Here is a 20,899-nt window from a genome sequence, read left to right on the forward strand (position 1 = left end):
AGGCCTGCTTCGAAGGAGGGCCTGCGTGAGAAAGGGGTGATATCTGTGGGCCGTAAATGGGCCGGATCAGTAAGGGCAGCCCATGAGTTGGGCCGGAACTTTCGTCCCTGAACCGAAATATCAGATAGAACGGGTCATCAACTATTAAAATCGGTACAAATAAGATTTTAAAGTGGTTTAGATGGTTGTTTTAGCTAACGTGACGTCTACATGGCTGGCTTGACTTAGTCCTCGTCATACGTGGCAATGACGTGGCATTGAAAGCAAAATATAAAAATTTAAAATTAAAACAAAATATGAGTCCCACATGTCAATCAAACAAAAAATAAAAAAATAATAGGGCCCACGGGTCAGTGGGTCCCACCCTTCTCTCTCTATGGACGACGGTGTGTCGCTGCCTCCTCCTTCCCTCTCCCTTCACGAGCTTCCTTGCCGACCAGACTTCATCGTTTGCAATCTTTGTCAAGAAGGCCAGCCTCGCCGGACTCGACCGCACCATCATCGAGCGCAGCATCGCCATCATCAGCATCGTCTCGGCAAGCCGTTGGTCGCTCCACGACGGCAACTTCACCGTGCTAGTCGACCCGACCCTGACGACGAAAGACCTCGACACCACCAGCTCCTTCACCGACCGAACAATTCCCGCAGCTTCACCGTGCTCATCAACCCGACCACGACAGCGGAAAACCTCAATATCACGTCACCACCAGCTCTTTCACTGGCCCGCTCATCGGCACCCTCATCGCCCTCACTCTCAGGGACGTACCGTAGATGAACGTTGCTGAGGAGAACGGACACTCGCCGGAGATCCAGAAGGCCGATTCGTCGCCACCACCACCAACACGAGTGGAAAAGAACAACGTGGCGAAGGGGATGGAGGTGGACTGCAAGGGGCTGGACCACGTGGATGCGCTGCGGCTGATTCGCCATCGGCAACCGGCTACGGTGCATTAGCAACTGGCTGGTGGTGGCGATGCAAAAGCTGCAGCACCGTCGATGACCACGGAGACCGACGGAAAAGGGGAGCCATGAACGCTGACGGAAGAGGGTGGGACCTACATGTCGGTCCCACTATTTTCTTTATCTTGTCCGACTTATATGTGGGTCTCATATTTTTTTTTAATTTTTATATTTTGCTTCTAGTGCTACCTCGCCGCCACATTGGACGAGGACCCAAGTTAAATCAGCCATGTAGGCGTCACGTCAGCCAAAACCGCCATCCAAATTGTCTTAATATCTTATCTATATTGGTTTTAATAGTTGAGAGATCTGTTGTATCTGGTATTTCAGTTCATGGACGAAAATCAAACTCGCTATCAAATTAAAGGATCTTAAATGAATTTATTCCTAGTACCAATGATGATGTTAAGCGTATTATTTCATAATAAAATAAATAATGGAGTTGCAAATTTTAAAGTATCTGAAATTTCAGGGTTCAAAATTTTAAATATGAGTTAAAGTTTCATAATTTAAGTTGGAATTTTTTAAAAAAATTTGATTTGAAAGTTTTAAATGTAAGTTTAAAGTTTAAATTTTACCGTTCAAATTTTAGATATTAGTTAAAATTATTCATAATTTAAGTTCGGAGTTTGTAAATTTTGAGTTTAAAGTTTCAAAATTTTGGAGTAAAAGTTTTGAAATTTTGGGTTAAAATTTTCAATTTTAAGTTGAATATTCTAAAGTTTTAAGTTTGATTTGAATGTTTTGAATTTTCAGTTAAAAGTTTTAAATTTGAATTATATAAAAAATCAAATTTTATAAAAATTATTTTCAATAAAAATTTTGATAACTTCTAATCTATCCCAAATCGACCAAATCAATTAGCATAAAATGGGAAAAAGAGAAAGGAAAAGAAAAGGTAGAGAGCATACACCCAGACAATTAGAATTAAGAATATTTTGTCGTCGTAAGGATGCCAGCGGAAACATGCATGGGTGCAAGCTTTGCACACCGTGGGCCTTATATGGGTTGATCGTGCACTCATAGCCTTATGTGAGCTGACCTTGTAGCACATATACGTAATTAGCAAAATCGGTGATTATGGGTGGAGAGAAGCCAATGAGGCTCTGATTAATTTTCTATTTTGATTTCTGACGTTTAGGATGGCTTTTTTTCTCTGGACAGGAATCTGGAAGTTTAAGTCCCACAACAAACACAACAAATTTGATAGTTTAAGAAACCAAATGAAACTCAGTTGAATAAAGGAAAATCTGGATTAACATTTTTGGGCTTAGGTTGTCTACAATTTGATCCAAGCTAGCGTTAGAAGTTTCTTAATTTATTTGGTTGTTGTTTGAGATTGTTGTCTTGTGTAATAATCATATTTCAAACTAAATGAGCTTAGTTGAATGAAGTACAAACTGGAATAACATTGTCGGTCTTATATTGCTTGAGTTGTGTTTTTTTTTCTAGATTTTGGTGTGACCATTCAGAGTTTTTTTAGGTGTTTGAGATTATGGGGCCACCTTTTGCTTTCGCTGGCTGCAGCTGGCCAGCTGCAATTCGAGAACAGTGGTTTGTGCCTTGCTTGGCTACCGCTGCATGGGCTTGTTTGGATGACTACTCCAACTTGCCAGGCCACAAGCTACCTCGTGCCACAAGTTTGGCGAACGATTTGAGAGCCACAACTTAGGCTAAGAAACTTTGGCAAAGTAGTTCACGAGCACCTAATTTCTTGTGGCAGGCTAATGTGTGGTAAGCAAACAAACATATGCTAACTACCTGTGGTACACCGAACTTGATGTGCGGTAAACTGAGGCACCTATCCAAACAGGCCTGCTAGCGAAACGGCTACTCCGCGAACGATTCGCCAAATTCCGGTCCGGCGAAGCTGTCGGCCCGGCTTTCTTTCATTTTTCTTATTTCTCTCCTTTTCCATTTTTATTACGTGGGTTAGGCAGAGAAGGAGAGAAGAGAGAAGCTAGAGGGCGTGCATGCATGCAGCTTTGCCGCCTCTTGCTACTGAAGTGGTATCCACACGGGATATTTTTACGTGATAAACTCATTTAGTTTTGTTGCATTTACTATTTTGTTTATCTAGTTTATTACACTATATATGTGCGATATAGTTTCTACTTGTTGACTTATTTTCATTGCTTTAATTTTTTGCTTCAATAGTAGATACTCCCTCCATCCCAGGAAAAAAAATCTAGGATTGGATGTGACACATAACAGTACAACTAATTTAGACAGAGGTATATTGAAATTCGTAGTACTAGATTGTGTCACATCTAGTACTAGGTTGGTTTTTTATAGGACGGAGGGAGTACACTGCAAGTTGTGTCCTTTAGAAGTCATGATTTATAAAATAAATATATTTATTTCAATATAAAAAAATCGAGTACAAAGTTTATGTTTATAAAGTTTCTGAGTATAAAATTTATGTGTATAAAGTTTCCGAGTAAAAAGTTTATGTGTATAAAGTTTCCGAGTATAAAGTTTCTGAGTAAAGAGTTTGTGTTTGGTTGATTGCTTCACTTTGCCACGTCACACTTCAGTCATGTCACAGTTTTTAGGCGTGTGTTGTTTCAATGCCATAGTTGTGTCATGCCACACTTTCCTACCCTTAAGTCCCACATGTCATACTCAGATAACTAAAGCTAACATTGCCACACTTGTGGCTAATTATTTCTTGGCCATACTTTTGCCACATGCCACAACTTGCCTAAGCTTAGTTTTGGCAAGCTTAGGCATCAACCAAACAAATTCTCATGTAAAGTTTACTAGTAGAAAGTTTTTAAGAATTTATGTAGGCATTTAGTCCATGAAAAAAAATAAAAGAAATAGTGTTTGGATAGATATTAATTGGAATAATTTATGGTAAAAAATAAAGTTATGTTTCTTCTTTAAAGAAATCTTAATAGTAAATCATTATTTTTCCTAATTAAAACGTTAATTAAGGAGGGTGCTTAATTACGATCATGGAGAGTAGTATCGAGGGTTGCAACAGATGAGTCCCGTGGGGACACATGATGCGTGGACGATGACCCAGCGGAATAGAGCGTGTTTGGTTGCTGCCCTGGAGCAAACTTGCCTGGCCTGAAGCCTGCCTGACTGGCTCCATGCATTTGTTTGGTTGGCATCCTGAGAAGTAGCCTGACACAGACGAGTGAGCTCAGGCTCAAGCGTAGGAATATGGTGGCCTGAGTCAGGCAACTAGGTTAAGAGGAAAAGTTGGTTCAAATTGGAATAGTCATGCCATGTGTTAAAATGTGGTACTGGTTGCTTGTACTAAATACTTGAGTTCTGAATATTTTATTCTTTCTCTGTTTGCTTTCACGTGATTCAATTTCTCAGGCCAAAGTCACCAACCAAACAACACATTTCATAGGATGCCTGGCTAGGCAAGTATAACCCCAAGTTTTTCTTCCACACAGGCTTGTGTTTTTCTCAGGCACCTTGCTCAGGGCATCAACCAAACAGGCGCAATATGCGTATTGCGAAGTCAAGCTAGAAGCTTACCGCTTTTGGTTGTTGTTTATCGTTCGCGCTATACGAACACTCGTGCATCAGACGCGCCCGTCTTATAGATGGCCAAATGGGCTGCTTAGCCCGACCTAGCTCGGGCACGACCAGGCCCGGGCTCGAGATCAGTCAAGTCAGCACAACACGACCTATATGGGCTGCACCAACAGCTTAGACATGGCCCAATAAAACTCGGGTTGTGCCGGGCTGGCCCTAAAGCACACTATGCTCCTTCTTGGAATAAAGGCTATTTTGCCTCCCTCATCTCCTTGGGCCATGTCTTCTATAGCTAGAATAAGTCTATTTTGTATCCTTCATCTCTTTGGGCCATGCCTTATATGGCTAAATAAGTCAATCCCTCATCTATTTTGCCTCCTGATCATTGGACCATGCCTTTCCGGGCCAGCCCACTTTGACAAGGCAGAGGCCCAAGCACAGCCCAACGATGGCCCAGGCTGACATGGGCCCGACACCAGTTGGGCCATGCTGTGCCTGGGCCAGGCCAAAACCCTGTGCCGTGGTCCGGGCCGTCGGGCCCCAGGCCTCCAATAGTCCTATTTCAAAATTTTAGTTTGGGTCAAATCCAATTTTGTTCCAACATTCTCTCTCCCAAACCCACATTATTATAAATCTAGTTCATCCCTTTACTCTCCTCATTGGGCCAATGTTGAAATATTGTAGCATCTTTTCTCTTCATTTTTATCTCTTTCTCGCCTTTGTTGGTCTGACTAACTCAACATACATATCTTTTCTAAATGGATGCTTTGTACTCTCTCTTATAAAAAAAAATATTTGACATTGGAAGAACTAAACTTTGTTCTCCAACATCACATAAATTTGTCTGGAGGGAGTACTAGGTATTGCCATGTCAACGTGCCCCACACCTTTGTGTCACAACTCATACTCAGAATCGAAGCTAATACCTACTTCCTCCGTCAACAAATAAACCCAATCCTGGGTATGAACCTAGAGTGGTAGCAAAAATGAGATCTTTCGTCTAGACAGAAGAGAGATCCTTTCCTTCCTTTCTATAGGAAATGACTGATGTTGCTAAGTCACCTTCCACTGCTCTTGCGATTTTTTTAGTCCATCACATTCACGCATTTACAATCCATGTGACGCTTAGTGCTCCGATTGCGCCTTAGGACTAGGACTGATAGGTAAATGCCCCTTACTCAACCAATGAAGGCGGGTAGGGCTTTTCTTTCTTTTGTTTAGGATTGGCAAGAGGATGGCTGCCTCGGCTTCAAAGCTGTTAGAGAATGCGCTCTTATCACTACAGGGACGCGAGAGAAATTCCTCCCCATGTGTCCAGGTTTATACCCAATGTGCCCAAGTTCATACCCAGGATTGGGTTTTTTTCTTTACGAAGGGAGTATGAATCTATGATAATAAGGCTAAGTTTGAACCAGCTGTCTGGCTAGGATTTTTGGTAGCATGCAAAATAAGACAAGCTATTAGCGTATGATTAACTAGGTATTAATTATTACAAAATTGACAAATTAACTTATTTAATTTTTATTTTGAGAAACTTCCATATATAAAACTTTTGCAGAAAACTAGGTTGATCAAACCTCCAGAACGAACAAAGCCTAACGGTTTGTTCTTTACACCCTCTTTCTAACTTCTACTCCATCTTTCTGCACGCACGCTTACCATACTGCCAAACGGTATATTTTTTTAAGGAAATTTTCAATAGAAAAGTTGCTTTAAAAATCATATTGACATGTTTTTCAATTTTTTCAGTTAATACTTTAATGCGCTAATCCATTGCTCAATTTTGTGTACCAAAGGAGAAGGGTTTCCCCTCAAAAAGAACACAGCCTGAGTCTATAACGTACTCCCTTAAACTTGACACCACCTAAAAAAACTATAGCTGCTTCTAGTAGCACAATTGATTAGGTTGTGTTGTAAGTTGTTCATGCAACTTATTTTATTTTTTGAATAAATCTATCAGAGGTGAAAGTGTATATAGGCCACTAATGCATATAATTAAGATTGTGTGAAGTAATATTAGTCATCCATCAGATGATGTTCGATGCAATATCCTAGTGTATGGAGTTTCGATGAAAAGTGGCAAAGAACCTATCATAAAATGCAATTTTTATTTGTTTGCCTCAATAGGTAAGCCATACTATTATTAAGGGGGATTGTGCATTGATGTCTAGGAATGAGTTAGGAGCTCAATTTTTTTTTGGAAGTCGTTCTCATTCGTTATGTTTTCTCTACTGGAAATTTCGGACTTGTCCGAAAGAGATTTTTGGAATTTCCGAAAATGACTATGTACTTGAGATTCGGTACTAAAAATTTTCGGACTTGTCCGAAAGTAATTTTTGAAATTTCCAAAAATAACTATGTGATGAAACTCAGTACTGATCGTTTTTAGATAGATCCGAAATGGCTTTCGGAATTTCCAAAAATGTTTGCACACTGAATTTTGGTACTGGTCATTTTCGGGTCTGAAAATGGCTTTCAGAATTTCCTAAAATGTCTGCGCATTGGATTGGCACTGGTCATTTTTGGACAGGAATTCCGAAAGTGAGTTTATGCCCCTGTTGATTCTCGGATTTCTCCGAAGTGGCGCAATGTGAAAATTGGTATGGGTGTTTTTCGGACTTGTCAAAAAAATGTTTTTGATGTTTTTGAAATTTCCGAAAAAGGGAACCTTTGCCTCCAATGGACAGATATGAGGTTGCGTCTATAAATAGCCTCCTCCCCCTCCAAGTCAAGGTGCTCTTATTGAACATTTCGTGCCCTTTGACTTGCAACACTTTGAGACCCACTTTGGAGGCTTGCTTGCTTGATTCCCTTCTCCACCGATCTTCAAGTTTGGATTTCGTGTGTGTGTGTTAGTTGTGGTTTTGAGTTTGTGTGAGTGCTTGGTGTTGATTTCGTGAAGATTTGTGAGCACTTGATTCATCCCCAAGATATCCTTGCATCATCTCTTACTCTTAGAGGTTGAGAACTTCTAGACGATTAGGTGTCACTCTTGAGCCACCGATGCACTTGTGGTTGGCTAGGAGAAGTTTGTGAAGGTCATATCTTATTTTCGAAAGGAAAAGATATATCACTTGGAAGAGGGGTGCATTTGTGCAACTTCAAGAAGAAAGGGTTTGCAAAAACCTGACTTATTGTGAGCTCCTCAACGGAGACTAGAATCTCCTCAAGTATTCAAACTTCAAGAACATCTCATCTTGCAAGAACCTCGACGATATCCTTCTCTTCCTTCTCTAGCTTTACTTACTTGTGCCGGTTTGCTAGATCTAGTTTACTTTGCACATTCCGTTTGCTCTACGACTATTGAATTTTCCGGAAAGCATTTTTTAAAAAGGACTGCTTCCGTATTTACTTAAGTATTAAATTAGTCTATTCACCCTCCTTATAGGCCTACGTGACTCCAGAAGTACCATGGCATTTGCTAAACATTTTTTTACCATAGTTATTTAACTTTATAAAATATAAACTCCCGCACAAGTTGTTTCTTAAAATAAACTTCTAGCCCATGCTATGACCAATTGACCATCAATGATGTGCCAAGCTACTACTAGCTAGTGTAGTGTTATATTCCCTTTGCTTTATACAGTAGCAATAGTGATTTGCCAAATAATAGCGTGTAACTCCTATGTTCACTCGCATCATGGCCAGAAGTTTAAGTGCAAAATAAGGTTTGAAAACTATTTGTTTTTGAAAGGGTCAATTAGACCTAGAGAGGGATGAATGGGCTAATTTAAAAACTTCAGTAAAGCGGAAGCATGAATTTTCGGAACTAAGCAGGAATTTTCAGAACTTCCAAAAATACTCAGAGCAATCGAACACAAAAGGATAAATTTAGATCTAGAAGTCTACAACAGGATTAACAAGGCACAAACAGTAACTAGACCAATAGCGGCACAAGCAAACAAAGCTAGTGGAGAGGGATGAAGAAATATCACCAAGATGAAGCTCGCAAAGTTGTTCCCGGAGTTCAAATCCTTGAGGGGATTCTACTTTCCGTTGAGGAGCTCACTAAAAGCTGGGTCTAAGCTAACCCTTTCCTTAAGAGGTTGCACTAAGCACTCCTCCTTCCACTAAGAGGTATCTCTTTCCATGCGGAGGCAAGATCCGGCCTTCACAAACTTCTCCCAGCCAACCACACGTAGATCGGTGGATCGGGAGCGACACCTAGCCGTCTGGGAGTCCTCAACCTCCAAGAGTAAAAGATGATGCAAGGAACTCCCGGAGATGATGCAAGTGCTCACAAATCTTCACGAAGACCGCAAGAAGCACCCACACAAACTCGAATCCACACTCTCACACACATCAAATCCGAATCAAACACGGGTGGAGTGATGAATTGAGAAGGAAAGGCTCAAAAGACTTGGAGAGAGAAGCAAGCCAAGGGCACACAAATTTGCAATGGAACCAGCAGCCCTCACAAGTGAGGGGAGGTGGGTATTTATACCCACAGCACAAATCTGCCCGTTGGAGTGCAATAAAAGTAATTTTCGGAACTTCCAAAAATTCCAGATCTGAGAAAATCGAAGTCAACACCCATTTTTGGAACTTCCAAAAATTCTTTTTGGATATTTCTGAAAATATCCAGAACCCCAAATACCTTATGTAGATTTTCGGAACTTCCAAAAAATATTTTCGAAAACTTCCAAAAATTTCCAGAAGCATATTTGGCTCGTAGACATTTTCGGAACTTCTGAAAATTTCCAGAAGGTTGAAATCGGTTCTGTGTATTTTCAAAAACTTTCGAAAATTTCCAAAACACACCCAATAGAGAAATGCTTCCAAGAAAAATAGATTTTGAGCACACGCATCACTCCTTATATGTCTATGCATCACCCCCTTAATAGTACGGCTTTCGTATGACTCAATGTAAGGTAAAAGATACACTATAGAGTAAATTGCATTGATGGTATACAAACTTATTAGGTGGGTGCAATTTAGTACATAAACTTGTAAAATGCTCATTTCAGTACACGAACTTGTCTAGTTCGTGCGAACGAGGACCAAAATAACTTGGCAATGTTAATTTATGATGTTGATTAGGATGTGACGTGCATACGTATAGTATAGTGAGTATGCATAAGACATGTAATATTTATAAATTTCGTCTTAGCTTTATCCTTCACAATGGAAATAACGAATCTCATATGTTTCTAACCCTTATATCAGTGCTAAGTTTTTTTAATCTTTCTGATTTTTATTGAATAGGTATGTCTAATGGCAACTTTCTCACATATATGTTTACATAGTATCCTAATAGCCCCTAAATTAGCCATGTAGTGTCCTTTTCGGCTTCCTCCGTACGCACCTAGACAAGTTCATGCACTAAAATAAGCATTTTACAAGTTCGTGCACTAGATTGCACCCACCTGACAAGTTCATGTACCGGCGATGCAATTTACTCTATAATATACCATTTGATCATTGCCATATTGCATCGTGACATCGCATTCAAATGGGATATGCATCACCTTACAACATGTCGAGGATGTAACAACCTTCACATTTACTTGAATAGAAAAGTTAGTCCTCTCTAATCGCGTTGTAATCAATCATTAAAATCATTAGGGGCCTAGGTACACTTTCAGTTTTAAAACTATATCAATAATAGTTTTGAAATCAATAAAAAAAACTCCCTCATGTTTTTAATAGATAACATCTCTGGTTTTAAATAGATGCGCCATTGAAAAAAGAAATGCATATTGTCATTTTTCTTGTGTTTTTCATTTGTGAGCGGGCAACAATTTAATTTTTGTGATTGTCGTACATCGCCCTGCCCAATTGTAAACGTTTCAGGAATATTTCTTTTAATTACATATGATGGTTTCTCTGGTGAAAAATAAATACTCCTTTCATCCTAGAATATAGGAGCCATACCCGATGTCCAGATTCAACGTTCCATCTGGTTTTAGGTTGCTATATTCTGGGATAGAGGAGTATATCATTATGGAGCTACACGCCAAGGTCAACACATGCCGTGTTTAGTTGTTTTGGCAAAAAAAAAATTTACATATACGGACACACATTTGAAGTATTAAATGTAGACTAATAACAAAACAAATTACAGATTCCGCCTGTAAATTGCGAGACGAATCTATTAAGCCTAATTAATCCGTTATTAGCAAATATTTACTGTAGCAACACATTGTCAAATCATGGCGTAATTAGGCTCAAAAGATTCGTCTCGCAATTTACATGCAAACTATACAATTGGTTTTTTCCGTCCATATCTAATGCTCCATGCATATATCCAAACATTTGATGTGATGGAAAAGTTAGAAGTTTGAAGGGAACTAAACATAACCACAATTCAATTTAACCTAGAAAGTTCCAAGGACATTTTAGACCTTTCCATTTCTCTTCTTCTTAGCTAAATAATACTCCCTCCGTTTTAGAGTATAGCAACCATACCCCCTGCCCAGATTCATAGTTCTAGAATACGTCCCATCAGGTTTTAGGTTGCTATATTATGAAGTATACCATTATGGGGCTATACGCCAAGGTTAACACAATTCAATTTAACCCAAAAAGTTCCAAGGAAATTTTAGACCTTTCCATTTCTCTTCTTCTTAGCTAAATAATAATAAAAATAGCAAGTGCATTGTCCAACAACAAATAACCACATATTTTGATAATATCTCTACCCAAATACTATAAACTTATGTGGTGTCCAACAACTAAAATGAATAAGTAGAGTAGGAATGTTAACTTCTCCTCCGTCCTAAAATAAGTCAGGTTATTTTTCAGTCATTCTACATATACCAATACAACAATAATACCCCTATTTTAACTACCCCCAATACAACTTTTTTCTACTTTCACAATCTCTAATTTAACAAAAACTAAACTTATTTTGGAAAGAACTTAATATAGAATGGAGGGAGTAGCAAATTTTACCCGTCTTATAATTTTACATCACATAAAAACCATAATAAGATTTTATATAATCTCCTCCCATAAGAATGTTTTTTTTGGGTAATTCCGCTGACCATAGGATGTAAAGGAAAAATTTTTAAAGTTATACTTCTACATCATTAATTTGTTTGACCATACGACAGACAGGCAATCCCTCCTTCTTTAGTTGTTGTTTTTTAAATGCAAAAAGACGGTCACACATCCTTTTCTTCCCCGTGAACCACCCTCCGGCGTTTTGCCCGGCTGCACGTCTCCATCCTTGTTTCCGCCCCCACTCCGCTTCCTTCCATTCTCCCTACTCTCTTCTCCTGCCTCCTCCGCCCAATCTTCCTCCTCCCTTTCCCATCCTGCCTCAAAGATAGGTTCTTGACGGGGGAAGGAAAGCTGCTCGCCTCCGCTGCACAGCTCGTCTGCTCGCCTGGTGAGGAAAAATCCCTCTTTTTTCTTTTTCTTTTTTTTTTCAAGAACCCATGTAGGTGTAGTTCTTTGTTACTGCTTACTACTAGTCCTGAAGGAATGTGTCTGTCTTGTCGAGGGATGCGGTATTGTAAGCCGGTTTAGAGGTATCGCTCTTGGTTTGTACTATCTATTTTTCACTTGCCGTAGAAGCTGCAGAAAAAATGGTACTTTTTGTTGGGGGTGTGATGACTGATGATGGGGTTGGCCGGAGATGTTCCCGAGATTGCCAAGCCCTTTTTTTACTTCTTCTTCTTCTTGTGCTTGTTTGTAGTGGAGTAGTAATTTGTAGCTAGCTAGCTTTGTTTCGTGGAATTACCCCCCCCCCTCCAAGGCTGAACCCATTTGGGCATTTCTTAAATTTAGTTGTGGTTTTTTTTATTGTCAATTTCGTCACCCCTTAGTTTGAACTGCTCCTTCTCCACCTACTACATGATCTTGACTTTAACGATGCAACCTCTGTTGGAAAATTGAGCTGTCTGAACCATTTCAAAGCATTTAATTTCATATAGCAAATCCACGTCATGCTGATTCAGATGCAACTTTCAGTTTCTTGGTAAAATTTCAGGATCAGTTTTGTATTCGTAGGCATCTTAATTTCAAAACATTTATGAGATTTCCCACCCTTGGGCTATTGAGTCCCCCTTTTGTTAGGAAACAGTCTTGTCCTTCCATAAAGCAAAATTGTTAGTTTTGACTATTCAGAACACTCCTTTAGTTCATAGGCTTTGTCCTCTGCCATTGTGTACTTGTTGAGGAACTACCCTCTCTTCTTCCTCCTGGTGTTAGAGGTGATAATTTTTGGGAGGATTCAGTCATTTCGCTAGTGCTAATTCCTTCAAAATCTATAGTAAATTAAACTATTGAACTTCCTTTTCTTTTTGGTTGTCCATCCTTATTGGGCATCTTGTTTTGCTGACTTATTTTCCCATTAGAAGCTACGATCTCATAAAATTCCATTTTAATTCTGTGAGATGAAGTCTTATGGATGATATTTTCTAAAATGAATAATTCTTATCTTCGATAAAAAAAATGACTTGCTTTTTGTGGAGCTGTAATGGTTTTTAAAATTGTCCACTTTCAGTATCACATTGTAAACTTCACTTTAACAAACTATTCCATGCAGGAAGCACGGAAATTATGTCTCATTAAAGGGAATCCAGGGTATGGTGTTGAGCTGTCTGGGCTCCATGTCTAAGTGGGAACCAGTCACATTTGAGGAATCTCTTTGCTTTGTCAAGAAAGTTAAGGTGATAAAATTTTTCAAGATTCCTTCTCCAGTTTTCACTCATTTCTGTAGATTACATGTTGTATTTCTTTCACAAGTCATAACAGTTACAGCAATCCGTAAGATGGGTGGAGAAACACCAGTTTCATAGTCAATACATCTGCCAAAATCTCTTCAGTGTGATGGACAGTTCATCATCTGGAGTGCATAGCAAGAAATTTCCTTTCACTCATTTTCAATCATTAGGTGAACTGTTTATCTTGGCTAGTTGTCAGCAATCAATTGAAACCGGAGATGCTTCCATTTCTTAAAAGAAAAAGTTGACAGCAATCATTCGATGATTTGGATCTGAAGCACAAATATTTGATGAAACTGATTGAGCCTACCCCTGTGACAAAAGAATCATTATTTGTTTCGCTGTTTCATCTCCTTCCTTCCAGCTAGTATTAAATTGGCAAATTATATATTTTATCTTGCCTTTAGCATGATAGGTCATGTGCTATATGTTCCTTCATGTGATTTAATTTTTGTGATATATATCTTCTTATATTGTTGTATCATTAGTCCTGATAGCTCTTTACTATCATTTTCTGTTTTCTAGGTTGTAATGTTTTGCATGTAGAGGCCTGTTTGACTCTCCAACTTGGTTTAGCTTTTTAGCAGCACGTAAAACGAGATAAACCATTAGCACATGAATAATTGAGTATTAATTATTACAAACTTCAAAGAGATAATCCAAGAAATGCCATTGACAAGCGTTCAAATCCCAGAAATGCCATCGACAAGTGTGAGTTCCAAGAAATGCCATCGTACAAACGACTTTGTCCCAAAAATGACATCGCCGTTAGGGTTCCGTTCATTCCGCGCCGTTAAGTTCTATAAGATGAACAGTGTATTGTACAAACGACTTTGTCCCAAAAATGCCATCGCCGTTAGGGTTCCATCCATTCCGCGCCGTTAAGTTCTATAAGATGAACAGTGTATTTAACGGCGTAAAATGAACGGAACCCTAACGGCGATGTCATTTTTGGGACAAAGTCGTTTGTACGATGGCATTTCTTGGAACTCACACTTGTCGATGGCATTTCTAGGACTTGGACGCTTGTTAATGGCATTTCTTGGATTATCTCAACTTGAAAAATGGGTTTATTTGATTTTTAAAAGAAACTTTTATATAAAATTTTTTGTAGAAAATGCACCATTAACAATTTGAAAAGCGTGCTAACGGAAAAGCTAAAGGAAAACGAGGAAGTTGTAGTTTGGAGTCGAAGAAAAGAACGAGGCACATTTTAGGTTGTAACGTTTTGCACTTGGTTAGCTGTCAGCATGATCTAGGCAGGCTAGTACTACTACTGATCCATGCTTTTCCTGGAAGGAGTACAGAAAATCCAAGGCAAATATAGTTATTACAACAGATTGGAACATCTGTGATTTAAGTTGGGAAACGAAATATCTGAACTATTAAAAAATTGAAGTCATGAACATTTAGGAAATTTCTTTACTTTTTCAAGACATAAATATTGAATCTCCTCAGTAACTCCTATATGGGATACAGCAGCAATGCACAGTAATAAAAAAAACCAAAGCTAAAGTATTTAGAATGATATTGAGCATATTAACCTGTAGTAAAATTGTTTTATATATTATAGTAAGCTATTGACCCACTAAAGGGATACAATGTTTGCTCAGTCTCTGCTGAAATGAATATTGCAGTGATTCTTGTTATTGAATTGTGTTGTTTATGCAGGCTCGTGATTATGTGTTGTACTTGTCGCTGCTTGATGTGCTCAGTCGAAATGAGCAGATCCCTCTGGAAGCTTACAGCGAGGTACCAGAACTAAAAACCCACCCTTTCTCTCATGAGAAATTTCATCATAGATCTGTAGCTTCTTAATCCATCATAAATCACAATCACTTTGATCCGTTCTGTTTCGAGTGCAGCTTTCACTTCTTTTCCGGGATCACGACGATCTGCTGGAAGAGCTAGCGAAGTTCAGACCCCTTCCTACCCCAAGCACAGTTTATAGCCACAGCTCAGTCTGGCTGCTCTTCTTCCTAATGCCCCTCCTTGTCCTAAGCATTCTCCTCAAGTGCTTCCTTCTTCAACAGCCAGTTGCAAGCTGAAAAAGATCAAGCGTGCAATGTCATGTGATATCTCTGTTAAAAGCCAAAGCGTCTTTGTGGCGATGTCTCGCTGTTTATATTGGAGATATCTCCGTGTACTGATGCAAGGAAGTAGCCTCTTAGCTTGGAAGAGCGCCAATACATGGTAAAAACAGTATTGTTTTGACTTGCTGAAAAAGAAAAATCACTATTCAGGAAATGAGATGAATTGCCCAGCAAATGATGAAGTTGAGGGGGCATGTATAGCCTGAATGAGATAGGGCCCAAGAAGGATGAACTTGATCGGTATGGTCTTACTAGTTCATTCAATTCCCTAGGATACCCTTTATCTATACGAAGAAGCCAGGACGAAAGTGTAAGCAAGTTTAGTGTGACGTGCTTTATCTAAAACAGGATTAGGGATCATTTTGATTTAGGACGAAAGTTTCTCATAAAAAGTTTAGATATGACAAAAAAAGGCCTAATTTTGATTTGTAACAATGGCAGGTAGATGAAAAATCTGGAAAGACCATTAATAAATCGACGAGGCCATCCTGCCTATCCAGTTCAGAACGTGCTACTACGCTTGCATGAGTTGACCGATCTAGTTACAGATCACTGTGCCATTGTTATGCCATTTTTTTAATGTCAAATTTCAGAAACAATGACCTCTTGAATACACAAAAGGTTACAAGAATTGTGACTTGAAAATGATACTGAAAGGTCTGATGAAAAAGGCTTTTGTATCATTGCATTTCCTATTATTTTTACCAAGACATAACTACAAAAGGTAATTGTCAAAGGTTTTGGAGACCTTATGTATAAGCAAAAGGGCAACAAAAAAAGAATGGCACCGATAAACTACCACCATAAATAATCAGCAAGATATGTATAAACTACCACCAGAAATGACCAAGAAGATATGTACAATAGTGTGAAGCAAATGATCACCAAAACACTGGAAACTACAGCAAAATTTGCACACTTTGCAACCTAACTAGACAAGGCACTGTACATGGGATTCTTCACATCATCTGGGACCAGAAAGCCTCACAGCTGAAAGCAGAGCATCACTGTTGTAGTCCGACATCCCTGATGAAGTCCCCTCCTCGCTGCTCGATTTGAAGGCGTTTGCGTAGAGCCTGTACCCGATCTGCGACGACACCGGTGGCTGGAGCACCTCGCAGACGCCTTCGAGCATCTGCACAACCTTTGACATGGATGGTCTCTGGTAGAAATCATCCTGGATGCACCAGAGCGCGACCTTGATCGCGGTCTCGACCCGCCCATCCTTGTCATTGTACTTCAGCTTGGCGTCGAAGATGTCCTGAAGATCGCCTTCCTCCAGCTTCTTGAATGCAAAGGAAGGGAAGTGAGCCTTCTCGGAGATCTCCGAGGGATCGTAGCTCTTCCTCCCACCGATTATCTCAAGCAAAACCATGCCGTAGCTGTACACATCACTCTTCTCTGAGATGGCATAGTTGGTGAGCCACTCAGGTGCAAGGTACCCGCGCGTGCCTCTGAGCGTAGTGAAAACATGGCTCTGCTCCCTGGTCATCAACTTGGCAAGGCCAAAATCAGATACCTTTGCGATGAAGTTGTCGTCAAGTAGAACATTCTCAGGCTTAATGTCACAGTGTACAATCTTCGAATCGCAGTCCTGATGGAGGTATGCCAATCCCTTTGCCGTTCCAAGCGCAATGTTAAACCTTGTATCCCAGTCGAGCAGGTGATCATCTTCTTTAGAATGGAAAATCCACTTATCCAGCGACCCATTCGCCATGTACTCGTAGGCAAGAAGCCTGTGTGGTCCCTCAGTACAAAAGCCTCGGAGTTTGACAAGATGGATGTGGTGGATACTACCAATGATCGTTACCTCAGAGCGGAACTCTTTCTTTCCTTGGCCTATGCCCTCCAGCTTCTTCACAGCAATACGACTGCCGTCTGGGAGTGTACCAAGATACACAGATCCAAACCCTCCCTGACCAAGCTTGTTACAGAAGTTGCTTGTCGCATCCTGGAGCTCCCTGTAAGTGAACCGCACTGGTGCTCCGGATATTGTTTGCAGAAATCCATCATCTTCCGATGAACCAGCGTCGTCTTGTGATGGTGGAGGATGCCTCTTCCTCTTGTAGATCCAGAAACCAATATAAATAAGGACGCCTATGATAGCCAAAGTTCCGAGCATAATGACAATAATAATGGTATTGTGCTTCCCACTGCCACTATCACTCCCACCTTTTCCTCTGCTTGATACCTTGATAAAAGATGCGAAACGAGTTGTATTCCCACCTTTGTGCTGCAAGCTTCCGATCTGGTTGAAAAGGAAACAATTGCCTGAAGATTGATCAAAGAACACAGCAACACAAGAGCAGTTGCCTGTACAGGCACTCTTACAACCCGTAAGGTTCGTCTTAGCCGCAGGAGGGAAGAAGTTAGTGCCTACATATCCAACTCCACTATCCAGTTGAACCAGCGGAAACTCCTCGTTCGATTTGCATGCTGATGTAACACCAGGATTGCAGTTTGCAAACGAGCCGAGGGCCAAAGGGCATTGGCAACCTGTCCCACTACTGCAAATGGTGTAAGGACTGCAGTAGGCTGGCATGTCACAAGAGTCTGCCGGAACTGTGATCGAGAATTTACTCTTGCCATTTCCACCCTGCAGCATATAGAAAGCTATCAATCCATCACTACCAAGGACAGCAGACAATGTGGCATTGGCATTTTCTTGCGCGATGACAAGTTGTGATAGAAGGGACCCTGATTGATCATAGAAGGACCAAGAAGCTGAACTGAGGTTTGCAGAGTAGATGCTGTCACCGTTCTTGTTGACAATTATCCTGCTATCCTGCTGTGCAGACCAGTATGGTTGAGGTGTCTCGAAGCCGGCGTATAACATCATGTTCCCAGATTTGATCTGAAGTGTATAGGTCATGTTCTGTACTGTGTTGGACTTGCTCATCAGCGTCATCCCTTCGATGAAATTCTGACCAGACAGAAGAGTGTCTGTCGGATGGCTGAAACTTTGCCAGAGAGGAGAAGAGGCATCTTTCCCAAGCACTACAAGATTGCCAGAGTCCAGTAGTTGCATAGAGGTGGCAGTCCCTTTCCCGGAGATATTGGCAGCCCATACATTGGAGCCTCCTCCTGACTGCAGGAAGGCATTGCCATCCTTGTCGAAAAAAAAGTCATCTGAATGGGTGACAGGAGAGTTAGGATTGGCAGACCAGACTGTGGTAGTAGTGGCCATGTGAACCACTGCAAGAATGTAGAACGTGTTGTCTGAGACATTGCTCGTGACAAAACCAAAGCCAAAGACAGAGCCATTAGAAAGCAGAAATATCCCATCGTTATCAATGTAATCCATTTGCGCGGCAGTGAACCCTGGAAAGAGAACTTGCTTCTGGATACTGCCACGACATGTTATCAATAGGCTAGCTACCGAAATCATCCACAGCATAACAAGGTATGTTGGACTGCTGCGACGATTGCCATGAGCTTCCATGTGCACACAATTTAAGTTTTCCCAACGAACAACCTTCAGTAACCATCCACACATTTGCATAATCTGCAGTGCACAGAATGAAGATTGTTAGAAGCTCTGTTTGGAGAGAAATATCAGACCATAGGCAGAATAAATATAGCTGAGGAGCATACTACAAAATTTATTCAGAAAATTTTGCTAAGTAACTTGATTCTAAATTGCACTGGCAAGCATGCAAGAATCTTATGAGGGGTCTCAAACAGGTTGTTCATGATAGCTACAAATAGAGGATATTCAGAGATGCCTGGTTTTTTCAATGCCTGACAGTAACAGTAGGTTCAAATTAGTGGTGTCAGATTACATGTGAACATGCAGGTGGGCTGCTGGACAAACAACAGTGACTAAGATGATGTCTCAGTTCAGATTTACAAGGATGTTTGAACCTTCAAGAAGGCTTGAACAAGATATGATGATTAATGATATCGATCGATAGCAAGAAACAATTGGTAAACGGAAACCAGTATACTACCTGAATTGGGAACAGTTCCTGATAGAGCTTTCTATTGGTTTCTTGAGCTCCTCTATAAACATTTGATAGCTCCTCCACCGTCTTATCCAGGTTACCTTCAGAAACATGAGAAATGAATGAGTTGCAAGATAAAAAGGCATATATATAAAAAAGAAAAAGAAAAAGGGATTTCTCTCAAAAAGAAATCAGCAAAAGGAATTGATCAGCCCGTGAGCAACCGAATTGCCAGCACCAAGTGTCAAAACAAACAAACTAGAAAGTGGTGGCACAAGTTCCTTTTGACCAACAGCAAAAGGTAAACCACATCCTGCAGAGAAAAACAACCACTTGATCATGGCCAGAGACCATCAGAGCATTATCCACTGCCAAAAGAACAATCTTTGCTTGCACATATGCAGTAACACCTAACATTAAATCGATGGTCAATTCTTCCTTTCTGTTCCCCTTTTCAGTTTCACTTTCAGCTAAACAGGGTCACAAATTCAGACCTGTTTGTTTCTTTATTTCACTCCCTTTATTCTTTTCTTCAAACCCAGACCCATAATTAATCTGAACTGAACTGCCGTGTTTAGGCTCCCTTAGAAGAGAATTCCGGACATCTAAAGATAAAACATAGCCATGGCAGAGGCATCTACATTTTGCATTACAAAGGGGATTCCATTACCTAGTAAAAAGCTACAGAGGGAATTCAGAGTTCCAGACCAGCCAACCAAACAAGAGCTGGATAACCTAGAATTTAACAAGAACCTCATCTTTTTCTTGCTCAATTGGAGCCTAACATTACAAAACTCCACTGCAAGGCACACTCGTAATCCGATTCTCCAGAACAAGAATAACAATCGCCCGGAACAAGAACCAAGAAAGCCCCCCTTTCGCCCACAAAACACACAAATACAGAAGCACACAAATCAAAACGAGCTAGCAAAGAAAGATCCAAGAAAGGAAAATTAAAAACGCAAAAAGAAACAAAGAAACAGCAAGAACACAGGAGCTAGCTAGCTAGCTAGCTAGAACGAGCGATGTAATCGGGGAGGCTCACCTGGAAAGGGTAGACGCGGCGCGACGCAACGCTACGAAGGCGAGATGAGACGACGGCTGAGAAAAAAGATGTTGGGTGGATGGATTTGGGTAGGAGAAAGAGAGGAGGAGAAGATAGAGTAGTACACTAGACTAGCCGAGCAGAGGCAGAGACAGGAGGAGGCAGGGTGACGAAATGGTGGGAGAGGAGAGAGTAGCAGTTTGGTGAGCAGCAAGAGGGCAGTAGGAATTAAAACGAGCAACAACCTACCTGCAAGTGGTATTGGAATTCTTCATTTTTCAATGGGTACCATCCTTCTCTCTCCACCTCTCAACCAGGGAGATTATTCATCCCTCTACCTAAAAATATACTGTACTTAACTACAAGACGCGTAAAAATAAATACTTTCTCCGTCCTACAATACTTGTCGCTTTGAGTTTTTTTTAACTTTTAATCTTTCGTCTTATTCAAAAATTATAGAATTAATAGAGTAAATTACACCCATGATGTATCAACTTAGTAGGTGGGTGCAATTTGGTGCAAGAACTTGAGAAACGAGCATTCTAGTGCATCAACTTCGCAGGTATGTGCAGTTTAGCTAAAAAATTTTATAAGTGATTGTATAAATGCAACAACTTGTAAGATACGTACGATTTTGATACAATAAGATAAGAAGTTATGCGACAACTTAATTATTTGGAGCAC

At 40.3% G+C, this 20,899-nt stretch overlaps 2 protein-coding genes across 3 annotated transcripts; one reads left to right on the forward strand and one right to left on the reverse strand.

The window, feature by feature from the left end:
* The first annotated feature begins 11,610 nt into the window (after nt 1-11,610).
* Nucleotides 11,611-15,380, forward strand: LOC4341091 (paired amphipathic helix protein Sin3-like 4). Its single transcript, XM_015788176.3, has 4 exons — nt 11,611-11,794; nt 12,956-13,079; nt 14,805-14,885; nt 14,999-15,380. The coding sequence occupies exons 2-4, from the start codon at nt 12,996-12,998 to the stop codon at nt 15,179-15,181; spliced, it is 348 nt and encodes a 115-aa protein (XP_015643662.1). The 5' UTR covers nt 11,611-11,794; nt 12,956-12,995; the 3' UTR covers nt 15,182-15,380.
* A 506-nt stretch (nt 15,381-15,886) lies between these two features.
* LOC4341092 (G-type lectin S-receptor-like serine/threonine-protein kinase SD2-5) lies at nt 15,887-20,417 on the reverse strand. 2 transcript variants are annotated; one of them, XM_015788174.3, is made up of 3 exons: nt 20,216-20,417; nt 19,177-19,271; nt 15,887-18,731 (listed from the first exon to the last, which is right to left on the reverse strand). In XM_015788174.3, the coding sequence occupies exon 3, from the start codon at nt 18,726-18,728 to the stop codon at nt 16,191-16,193; it is 2,538 nt and encodes an 845-aa protein (XP_015643660.1). In that variant the 5' UTR covers nt 18,729-18,731; nt 19,177-19,271; nt 20,216-20,417; the 3' UTR covers nt 15,887-16,190. The 2 variants fall into 2 exon arrangements, with proteins under 2 accessions (XP_015643660.1, XP_015643661.1); XM_015788175.3 differs by having other exon boundaries at nt 19,177-19,483.
* Nucleotides 20,418-20,899: the final 482 nt, after the last annotated feature.

The sequence above is a fragment of the Oryza sativa genome, chromosome 6, assembly GCF_034140825.1.
Source record: "Oryza sativa Japonica Group chromosome 6, ASM3414082v1".
NCBI classification, from domain to species: Eukaryota; Viridiplantae; Streptophyta; class Magnoliopsida; order Poales; family Poaceae; genus Oryza; species Oryza sativa.